The sequence below is a fragment of the Neomonachus schauinslandi genome, chromosome 11, assembly GCF_002201575.2.
Source record: "Neomonachus schauinslandi chromosome 11, ASM220157v2, whole genome shotgun sequence".
NCBI classification, from domain to species: Eukaryota; Metazoa; Chordata; class Mammalia; order Carnivora; family Phocidae; genus Neomonachus; species Neomonachus schauinslandi.
This window is the reverse complement of record NC_058413.1, coordinates 56736094-56748264: the sequence shown is the minus strand read 5'-3', so window position 1 is coordinate 56748264 and position 12171 is coordinate 56736094. Positions and strand designations below refer to the sequence as shown.

The window sequence follows — 12171 nt, the reverse complement described above, 5'->3', positions numbered from 1 at the left end:
AACAATCTAACCTTACACCCAAAGGAGCTAGAAGAACAACAAACAAAACCCCAAACCGGCAGAGGGAAGGAAATAGTAAAGATTGGAGCAGAAATAATGATATAGAAACTGAAAAAAAACAAACAGATAAATGAAACCAGGAGCTGGTTCTTTGAAAAGATCAACAAAATTGATATACCTCTAGCTAGACTCATAAAAAAAAGAAAGAAAAAGAAAAGGGAAAAGACTCCAACAAAATCACCAATGAAAGAGGGAAAATGGTAACCAACACCACAGAAATACAAACAGTTGTAAGTAAATATTATGAAAAACTGTATGCCAACAAATAAGACAACCCCCCAAAAATTGATAAGTTCCTAGAAACATACATTGTACCAAAAGTGAAACAGGAATAGAAAATTTAAACAGACTGATTACTAAGGAGATTGCATCTGTAATAAAAAACTCCCAAAAAACAAAAGTCCAGGACCAGATGACTTCACAGGTGAATTCTACCAAACATTTTAAGAAGACTTAATACCTATTCTTCTCAAACTATTCCAAAAAATAGAAGGAAAACTTCTAAATTCATTCTATGAGGACAGTATCACCCTGATAACAAAACCAGATAAAGGCACAACAAAAAAAACTACAGGCCAATATCTCTCATGAACTTAGATGCAAAAATCCTCAATAAAATGCCACCAACTCAACATCAAAAAACAAACAATCCAATGAAAAATGGGCGGAAGACATGAACAGACATTTCTCCAAAGAAGACATCCAGATGGCCAGGAGACACATGAAAAGATGCTCAACATCGCTCATTATCAGGGACATGCATATCAAAACTACAATGAGATTATCACCTCACACCTGTCAGAATGGCTAAAATAAAAAACAGAAGAAACAACAGGTTTTGGAGAGGATGTGAAGACAAAGAAACACTTGTACGCTGTTAGTTGGAATGCAAAGTGGTGTAGCCACTGCAGAAAACAGTATGGAGGTTCCTCAAAAAGTTAAAGATAGAACTACCCTCTGATCCAGTAATTGCACTAATGAGTATTTACCCCCAAAATACAAAAACCCACTAATTCAATGGGATGTATGCACCCCTGTGTTTATAGCAGCATTATTTACAATAGCCAGCTTATGGAATCAGCCCAAGTCACCATTGATAGATGAATGGATAAAGAAGATGTGGTTTAAGTATACAATGGAATACTGTTCAGCCTTAAAAAAAAATGAAATCTTGCCATTTACAACGGTATGGATGGAGCTATAGAGTATAATGCTATGTGAAATAAGTTAGAGAAAGACAAACACCATATGATTGCACTCATATGTAGAATTTAGAGAAAAAAAAATAAATGAGCAAAGAGGAAAAAGACCAAGAAACAGCTTCTTAACTATAGAGAATCGACTGAGGTTACCAGTGGGGAGATGGGTAGAGGGATGGGTGAAACAGGTGATGGGGATTAAGGACGGCACTTGCTGTGATAAGCACTGGGTATGGAAGTGTTGAATCACTATATTGCACACCTGAAACTAATATTACACTGTATGTTAACCCTACTGGAATTAAAAAACAAAACAAAACACCTTTCCTCTTTTCTCCCTTCCCTCAGCCCCTGGTAACCACCATTCCAGTTTCTGTTTCTATGACTTTGACTACTGTAGATACCACATATGAGTGGATCATACAGTATTTGTCTTTTTTGTGACTATCTTATTTCACTTAGCATAATGTTCTCAAGTTTCATCCACGTTAAAGCATGTGACAGGATTTCCTTCCCTTTTCAGGCTGAATAATACTCTATTGTGTGTATATAATACATTTTACTTATCTATTCATTTGCTGATGGACATTTGGATTGCTTGCACGTCTTGCTATTTTGAATAATGCTGCTATGAACAGGAGTCTACAAATATATTTTCTAGACCTTGCTTTAAATTCTTTTGGGTATATACTCAGAAGTGGAATTGCTGAAACATACAGTAATTCTGTGTTTAATTATCTGAGGAACTGCTATGCTGGAGAAAGGGATTTTTAGAACATGTATATAAAATCCTGGGCAGACCTTTGTGTAACCCATGCATGAAACCTTACAGAAACAACACAGCAGATTTGATAACTGAATGTTGGTCCGGAATACCATCCAGGTTTTAGATTTACTTCTGGGTAGCACATAATGGGAAAGGCCAGAAAAGCATTGCAAAGCCTTTGAAAACTAAACTGACTTTGGAACCATGGTCTACAAACGTGGGCCAGGACATGTGTGCCTAATACATTGACTGCTAAAATAAATATAAATAGCAATGAGGATTTCATCAAAATGCCAAGGATACAGTCCAAAGTTTTCATCATCCCAAAACCTACAAAAATCTCAGCTTGAATGAGAAAAGGCAATTAACAGATATCACCACCAAGAGAAACAGATGTTGGAATCATCTAAGTTTTAAATCAGCTGTCATAATGTATCTCAAACAAATTGTGGACACTCATTAAGCAAATAAAAAAGTAGAATGTATTAGCAAAGAAACGGAATAAAGAAGAACCTATGGAAATAAAATTTCTTTAGAGAAAAGAAAGTGATTTAAAATGTCAACTTGTTTATATATATCAAATCATTATGTTATACATCTTAAACAAATACAATGACATGTCAGTTATATCTCAGTAAAATGAGAGGAGTCAACCTCTTAGCATTTGAATTACTCCCTCATTTGAAAAACAGTTTTAATATGGCTTCCAGAGTATCATACTGTCCTGATTTTCTTCCTTTCTGGATTGTTTCCTAAATGGTTTTCTTTGACCAGTCCTGCCATCTCTTCTTACTCTCAAAATTGTGGAATTTTTGATAAAATATTTAAAAAGGAAGTCTCATCCCTACCCCCAAAGTGAACTTGTTTTGACAGTGTTCACCCCATTTTGTAAAATTGCAAACATGTTGTTTTAATGATATGTCAAATTTGTTTATATGAAACTTTCATTTGAATATGATATTTTTAAGACACAGTTGAAAAGGAGGCGTGTCTATATGACAAAAGCAAGTAATATAAAGTGGTATTTAGCATCTAAGAGAGAAAGCCTATGGGAGACCCTGATAAGAATCTATTGCAAAGACTCTTGGCTCCTGAAGGTTTATTTATAGCATAAAGGCCCAGTTAGATACCCTCACTAAGCGTGGAGCAACACCTCTTAGAGAACACTGAGTCATGTTTTCTGAAACAGCATTGACCTCATGTGAGCCAAAAGAAGAAATGTTGACTCACTGGGAGTCAAAGGAAGCTGAGGCACAGAGGCTGAAAGATTGCAGTAAGCTTCGGTGAGATTTACTGCCCCATTCCTTCCCCACCAACTCAATTCTTACTTAATTTTTTAGGGGAAATAAGTGTAAATGTTGTATTTAGCAAGTGTGTGTGTGTGTGTGTGTGTGTGCGCACATTGTGTGTGTATGAGAGAGAGTTCAGTAATTTCTTTCAGTATTGCCTACCCTTTAACATCCATGATGAACAAAATGTCAGATATTTTAGTACAGATGTGCCATGCCAAACCATAACAGAGCCCGAGGCAAAAGGTAAAGTCTGTAATTCTGTCTGTATTTGAAATTTAATTATTTTGTTCGTCATGGATTTTTTCATTTATATAATTTTTTTTAAAGATTTTTATTTATTTATTCATGAGAGACAGAGAGAGAGAGAGGCAGAGGGAGAAGCAGGCTCCCAAGGAGCAGAGAGCCCGATGCGGGACTCGATCCCAGGACCCTGGGATCATGACCTGAGCTGAAGGCAGATGCTTAACCATCTGAGCCACCCAGGCGCCCCTCATTTATATAATTTTTAAAAGATTTATTTGATAGAGCATGCATGCAAGAACAAGCAAGGGGTGGGGCAGAAGGAGAGAGAGAAAGAGAGAATCTCAAGCACACTCCCTGCTGAGTGCCGAGCTGGATAGGGAGCTCGATTCCAGGAGCCTGAGATCATGACCTGAGCTGAAATCAGGAGTTGGATGCTCAACCAACTGAGCCACCCAAGTGCCCCATCATTAATTTAGATTTTTTAAAAATATTGCATTAAAACAGTATTTATCTTGATTACTGAATATTTGGCACCTTCCTTCCATTTTTACACCTGGTGCACTACTATTTTGCTATCTATTTTTCTCATTTTTTATCTCACTTTAGATTAATGGAGTACTTTTTACGACTTTATCTCCCCTTATTAGCTATACTTTTTTTTTTTTTTAGTGGTTGCACTAGAGTTACAATATGATGTTTAACCTCTCACCTCTGACTTAAATATTATACAGTTTTTGTGTTTTTTTTTTTTTTTTTTTTTTTTTTAAAGATTTTATTTATTTATTTGACAGAGAGAGACACAGCGAGAGCGGGAACACAAGCAGGGGGAGTGGGAGAGGGAGAAGCAGGCTTCCCGCTGAGCAGGGAGCCCGACGTGGGACTCGATCCCAGGACCTTGGGATCATGACCTGAGCCGAAGGCAGTCGCTTAACCAACTGAGCCACCCAGGTGCCCCTATTATACAGTTTTTGTGTGTAAAATACAAATCTTTTAACAATATACTTCCATCTCATCTCTCCCATCGTTTGACCTGTTACTGTCATGAATCGCACAATACATTGTTACTAATTTTTGTTTTAAATGGTCAGTAATCTTTTTTAAAGATTAAAAATGAGAAAAGAGTTTTAAGTATTCACTCATGTATTTATCTTTTCTGGTACTCTTCATTCTTTTGTTTAGATTCACGTTTCCAGTTAGTATTTAGTTTTTGCCTAAGAGTATCTTTTAATTTTTCTTAGAGTGCAGGTCTGTCGGAAAAACAGTCCTATCTTCTATTTCCATGAAAACATTCTCATTTTCCTTTTATTTTTTTAAATATAAATTTATTTTGTGCCTTAGGGTGATGTTTGTGTGCTAGAAACATTTTACTTTGATTGAAATCAAGATAATTATTCAGTTTATTAAATTCAGAACCCTTGTTCTTAAGCTTTTAAATTTAGCTTATAAACCTTATTCCCACTCCTGGGTGGGATATGTGTGACATTCTTCCAGGAAGCTCCCAACTATCTTAATATTAATGCCTTGCTAGAGGGAAAAATAACCTTAACTTGACAACAACAAGGCCTGGGTATCTTGTGAGTCTTCTTTAACATATGAAAATCCTTTTGAAACCTCCCTTTTCCTTACCTCCCCCAACTCCCAAGAATGTAGTCAGCCACTCCTCACAGCCCCGGTGCAGCAGGTCTTTCTGCCCACAGGTCCTGTCCCGATGCTTTAATAAAACTACCATTTTGCACCCAAACAAAACAAAACAAAAACTTACTCCATTTATAAGTCTAACTTTTTTTATTAGGTTTTAAAATTTTAATTCCAGTATAGTTGACATACAGTGTTAAATTAGTTTCAGGTGTACAACGTCATGATTCAGCAATTCTATACATTACTCAGTGTTCACCATAAGAGGTGTACTCTTAATCCCCATCACTTTTTACCCCCTTCCAACTTGAAAGTATACAACAGGCCACTCCTCGTGACCCCAGTGCAGCTCTTTCCACCCACGGGTCCCGTCCCCATGCTTTAATAAAATCACCTTTTTGCACCAAAGACATCTCAAGAACTCTTTCTTGGTCATTGACTTTGAACCCTAACATTTCCCACATCAAATTAATCTTCAATAAAACAGGAAAGAATATCTGCTGGGAAAAAGTCTCTTCAACAAATAGTGTTGTTGGGAAAACTGGTCAGCTACAAACAAAAGAATGAAACTGGACCACTTTCTTACACCATACATAAAAATGCATTTAAAGGGGCGCCTGGATGGCTCAGCCGTTAAGTGTCTGCCTTTGGCTCAGGTCTGATCCCAGGGTCCTGGGATCCAGCCCCGCATGGGGCTCTCTGCTCAGTGGGAAGCCTGCTTCTCCCTCTCACACTCTCCCTGCTTGTGTTCCCTCTCTCGCTATCTCTGTCAAATACATAAAATCTTTAAGAATTAAAAAAAAAAAATACATCTAAAATGGATTAAAGACCTAAATGTGAAACCTGAAACCATAAAAATCCTAGAAGACAGCACAGGGAGGAATTTCTCTGACATCAGCCATAACAACATTTTTCTAGATATGTCTCTATTTTATGTATGGTGTATATGTTATTTATATATATATATAAATTTATATAATTTTTAAAAGATTTATTTGATAGAGCATGCATGTAAGAAAAAGCAAGAGTCTTTTGTGGTTGCATATAAATTTTAGGATTGTTCTAGTTCTGTGAAAAATGCTATTGGTATTTTGATAGGGGTGCATTAAATGTGTAGATTGCTTTGGGTAGGATAGACATTTTAACAATATTTGTTCTTCCAATCCATGAGCATGGAATTCTTTCCATTTGTGTCATCTTCCATTTCTTTCATCAGTGTTTTATCAAAGTATGGGTCTTTCACCTCCTTGGTTAAGTTTATTCCTAGGTATTTTATATTTTTTGGTGCAATTGTAAATGGGATTGTTTTCTTAACTTCTCTTTGCTACTTCATTATTAGTATATAGAGATACAATGGATTTCTGTACATTGATTTTATATCCTGCAACTATAAGTCTGGTTTTTTTTTATTTTTTTTAATTAGAGAGGTGGGGGAGGGGCAGGGGGGAGAGAGAATCTTAATCAGGCTGCTCACCCAGCACGGAGCCCAATGAGAGGCTCAATCTTATGACCCAACATCATGACCTGAGCTGAAATCAAGAGTCAGACGCTTAACTGACTCAGCCACCCAGGCGCCCCATAAGTCTAATGTTTTAACCATAATTTTTTTTTTTTTTTTTTTTTTTGCTTAAACAACAGAAATTCATTTTCTCATGATTCTAGAGTCTAGAAGTCCAAGATCAAGGTGAGGGTAGGGTTGGTTTCTTTTGAAGCCTCTCTTCTTGGCTTACAGATGGCTGTCTTCTCCCTCTGTGTGTGTCTGTTGTCCTAATTTCCTCCTTTTTTTAATGCTAAGTTAGCCACCATACAGTACATCATTAGTTTTTGATGTCGTTTTGAATGATTCATTAGTTGCATATGACACCTAGTGCTCATCACAACACGTGCCCTCTTTAACCATCATTTTTGAGGGCCTTTGAATAATACTTAATCCCATTTAAGCTAGATGTTTTAAATTGAATTTATGCATTTAATATATTGTTTTGGTACTGCAGTTGTCTGAAATATTTTCAGAACACTTAAGGAATTCTTATAAATTTAATACATTAAATGTGTAACTATAGAGACCTTAAATGCTCATGTATCTTTCACATCTATAAATGTAGTGAGATGTTTCTTTGTGATTTTTTTAACTGAAAACTGGAAATTTGAATCTAATAATGTGGTAACACTAGAAATCAGATTCTCCCCCTTCCTCAGGGTTTGCTGTGTTTTTTGTTGTCGTTATTTTTACATCACTTAGGATGTCTGTGCTTTGGGTCAATCTGAGGCATAAAATCAAGGTCTTAGGTTTTTCTGATCATTTCCTTGGGAATGCACAGTCACTTTCTAATTTTCCCCATATATGCAGCTGTTTCTAATGTGCTAGCCTGTAATGTCTGGGAGAAGGAGAAGAATGAAGAGAGGTAAAAAGGTTGCTAGTTCTTTAAATTTCCTGGCAGTCACTTTAGCCTGAAAGGAAGGACTTTGCAACAGTGGGAGTAGGTGCAACAATGGTTGCTTGCCTTTCTGTCTGTCCTTCTGTGGCAAAAAGCAGCAAACAGTGACCAGAACACACGTTCCCTATATTTGGAGTACAGGGTTGTTTGTGCTACCCTGGCTCTCACCAGCTGCTGTGTAAGCTACTCTTGGAACTGTACACAGTTGTTTGCCATGTGGCTGGGGTGGGGGGTTGATAGCTGCTAATGTGCTAAGAGCTGAAATGAGCAAAATTAACCCCAATTTATGTAAGTCTTCCTCTGGAAGTTGCTAGCTTTTTAATATACTCCAGAGTTCCAAAATAATTACATTAGACACAGTCTGCCAGTGCAGTTGTTGTCTTAAGTTGAGAGACAGATTCCTGGTGCTTCCTACTTTGCCATTTTTCCAGAATCCTCTTTTCTTTCCTTTTTTCAAAGATTTTGAGTTGATAGTTATTTTCCTTCACCATTTAAATATGTTGTTTCACTGATTTTTTTCTCTTTTATCTTTTTCTCTTTTATCATATTTTTTGATGAGAAGTCTGCTATTTGCTTACCTTTATTTCTCTCTAAATATGTCCTTTGTTTCCCCCTCTGCCTACCTTTACAGTTTCCTTTCCTTCATCAGTTTTTGGGTGTTTTTCACCAGTTTGAATGTAATAATCCTTAATGTGGTGTGTGTATATGTACTCTTATATTTATCCTTCTTGGTATTCATTAAGATTCTTGGATTTGTTGATGTGTAATTATTACCAAATTTTTAAGATATTTTACTTTCATTTCCTCAGATTTTTTTTTTGTTTCTCCTGTCTTTTTAGGACTCCAATCATACATACATACATACATATATATATATATATATATATATATATATATATATATAATATTACTTGTCTAATAGTATGTTACAGGTCATTTGGATAGATTCTGTTCCTATATCTTCAAATTCTCTGATCTGTACATGATCTGTAATATCTAATCTGATGTTAAGTTCATCCAGTGAAATTTTCATTTATTATATTTTTTCAGCTCTAGAATTTCCATTGTTTTTTGTGTCTTACAGTTATGTTTTTATTATGTTCATGTTTTCTTGACATTATTTAAATACACACCTGTATTTTTGTTTTATATGATTTAATACCCTTGTTGATTCATTCTATCATCTCTTTCATTTCTGAGTTTGTCTTTATTGAGTGATTTCTTCTGGTTCTAGTTACACTTTCCTGCTTCTTCACATGTCTGGTAAATTTGGGTTACATGCTGGACATTGTGATTTTAGGCTAGGTGATATGTTTTATTGTATTCCTTTAAAGAATTTTGGACTTTTCTAGCAAGCAGTTAAGTTACTTAAAGTTAGTTTGATCCTTTGAAGGATGTTTTTAAGTTCTTTAATAGAGGCTCTAAAGTCATTCTAGTTCTAAATTATCCCCATTCTAAGGCATGGCCCTCTGGAGTCTCTGAAGAATGCCTTAGTAATTACTGAACTCTCTCTGCTCTTGCTACATGGAACTTGAAAGATTCATACCCCTGTGTGAGCTCTGCACATTGTCTTAGAACTTTCTGGTAATTTTTCTTTTCTTACAAGTTGTTCTTTGCAAGCTTTATAGTTTTACTCTGCACATATACTAATTGATATTTAGCCATACACTCAAAGGACCTCTGCATATTTCTCTGGAACTCCTCTTTTTTTTTTTTTTTCTTCAGAGCTCCATTCTTGGTGAGACTCTATCCCACAAATTCTAGCTATCTTGACCTCTCTTTATTTTTTTTTTTTTTATTTTTTATTTTTTTATTGACCTCTCTTTAATCTGTTCTCTTTCTACTCAAATCATCATGCTAGCTGGGTCCATTTTAGGTTCCCCCTCTCTGTGCCACAGTCTAGTATACACCTGCAAAAAGGAAGCCTGAGTAATGGAAGAGCTAGTTTCATCTGTTTACCTTTTCTCAGAGATAATCATATTGTGCTCCCAGTTCCCCACTGGGCTGAAAAGAATTATCTTCCTTATTTTGTTCAGTTTTCTAGTTGTTTATGGGCAGGAGGTAAAGTCTTAGTTCTGTTACACCCTCATGGCCATTACAGAGTTCTCTTCACAGGTATTTTAATGAGAAAGGAAGAGAGATTTTCATAAAACTGGAGATACTTCAAGGCAAATAACAGATAACAAGGAACTTTTCTAATGATACCATCTGATATGAAGAGTCTAGGGCCAGAAATACTCAGGGCAGGTACCTACCTGGGAAATGGGTCAGAACAGGAAGATTAGTGTGGTTTTGGGACCTCAGAGCTTTGCCCCATCCCTACCCCACTCACCTTACTCTCAGGTTATTACTGTACCTACAGTTTTCTTGCTGCCAGAAAGCCCTTAGAGAGGGAAGCTACTTTTTCACCATCACTAATATGATTATTATATGTCACTAAATACTGACTTCTGGAGCATAAAAATATTGAAATCAAAGTGTAAGTGACTAGTACTTAGTATATTTCTGAGATTTGGGAGGGATTAAGGAACGCTAGTAAGACTTGTGACATTAATGGGCTTTCTGAGAACCTTATCTGCCAAGGTGGCTGAGTTCAGCCTTTCTCCCTCTTCTTTTCCTCTTCTGCCTGCAGTTACGATAAGATGCCTTTTCTCATGCATGACAATGACCTGAGAAGAACAACCAATATTAGGGAGGTCCTGCCAAATGCCTCCTTCACACATGCTAGCTTCTTCAAGTGGAGTTTCCTGTCGACTCTGAATGCAGGCAAATGGTTTGTACAATCACGGGTAAGACACATTCCCCAACTCAATAAACCTGCATTAAATGTCTCTTCTATATGAAGTCATGTGCTGCTCCTAGAAATAAAGGCAAGCATACACAGAATTTCATCCCAGTTTGGTAGCAGAACTATAGCACTGACAGGAGGGCTTTTCTAGGAATGCAGTCAGTCTAATTGCTGCTTTCTACATTCAGTGGAAATTCTGAAGATGAACTTGTAAACTTACTTTTGTCATTTAATTCCTTTTTATCGAAGCATTTCATTAACTTTCATTGTATCTACCATGTAGACAGCATTTTCCTAGGCATTTTGAGTAGCTGATAGTCATAGATGAGGCAGACTGGGAAACATATTTATTCCAGCCTCCTCTTCTTATCATTCAATAAATATTTATTGAGTACCTCTTGGGTACTAGGCACATGGAATACAATGGTGAATAAAACACACTCAGCCCTAATGGAGTTCACAGGCTAGAAGAGACAATTACAATACACTGTGATAAGTGCTAAACTAGAGTTAATTTTAGGTTGCTTAGGAGCACACAAGAGCAACTTCTAACTCAGTCTCAGGGATGGAGATGGGGGATTCTGGAAGGAGACAATGAAGGTGTGGTAAAATATAAAGCATTGCTGTGTACAGTGTAATTTAGAGGCAAGAGTGAATGGTTCTACTTGAGAGAGTTGAATACTTGATGCAAACGTATCATTTGAGCTGAGGGAAGATCATTAGTAATGGGAACCATGGGCAATGATGGTGGTATATTTCAAAGATTATAGTATACTGGAGCAAGAATGGATATGGTGTGCATGCATGCATGTGTGAAAGAGGAAGAGAAGAATGGAGGGAAGGAAGGAGAGAAAGGTGGGTAGGGAGGAAATGGGAGATAGATTTGAAGAACCTGGGAAAACATGTTGAGAGGAGATTATAGCAATGCTTAAATAACAAGTTAGAGAGTTTAGAATTATCCTGAGTATTTTAAAGTGGCTAAAATCAAAGGTCACATTTGCATTCGATAAAAGTTAAATCTGCCTTCCCAAGATAGATTAAAGAAAATAAAACAACTTAGATTCCAATTTATCATATGTCTAGGGGGAATCCACGTGACCTAGGTTATACCAATCAGATACACTCATTTGAGACTTCAATTTTGAAAATAAACATCTGAGCACAACAGGACAGCAAGCATTCACATTGCTAGCACCTGTAACATCAGAGATAGTGTGGTATGGGTATCAGCTCTCTTATCAGGTAATTATAATTAGGAAAATAAGTCTTAAGGTATTTTTAATTGTATACTTGGGCCGGAATGGAATTTTATTTATATTTTGATATTAACCCTGAGAACTTATTTGATCCTTTTTTGTGTAAAAATGGTGTTAAGTAAAGCATTATGTTAAAATGCACTTCTCGGGGTGCCTGGGTGGCTCAGTCGTTAAGCGTCTGCCTTCGGCTCGGGTCGTGGTCCCAGGATCCTGGGATCGAGCCCCGTGTCGGGCTCCCTGCTCAGCGGGAGGCCTGCTTCTCCCTCTCCCTCTCCCCCTGCTTGTGTTCCCTCTCTCGCTGTGTATCTCTCTCTGTCAAATAAATAAATAAAATCTTTAAAAAAAATGCACTTCTCTGCTTTAATTTCATTCTATTAACTAGTGTTAATATAAGAGATAGCTGAAAGTAGATTTGTAATTACAGTATCTTAGAAAACTTGTTCTTATAGGAGTATATAGCCTATAAATACTGTTTCCATTTGTGAAAACCTGGT

The 12171-nt window shown here is 36.6% G+C and overlaps 1 protein-coding gene across 1 annotated transcript in view; it reads left to right on the top strand.

The window, feature by feature from the left end:
- Positions 1-12171, top strand: part of GDPD4 (glycerophosphodiester phosphodiesterase domain containing 4) — a 70793-nt gene that overhangs the window by 44714 nt on the left and 13908 nt on the right. Inside the window, exon 10 of the mRNA XM_044919776.1 lies at positions 10266-10422. Coding sequence (XP_044775711.1) covers positions 10266-10422 — 157 coding nt within the window. The remainder of the gene's footprint in view (positions 1-10265; positions 10423-12171) is intronic.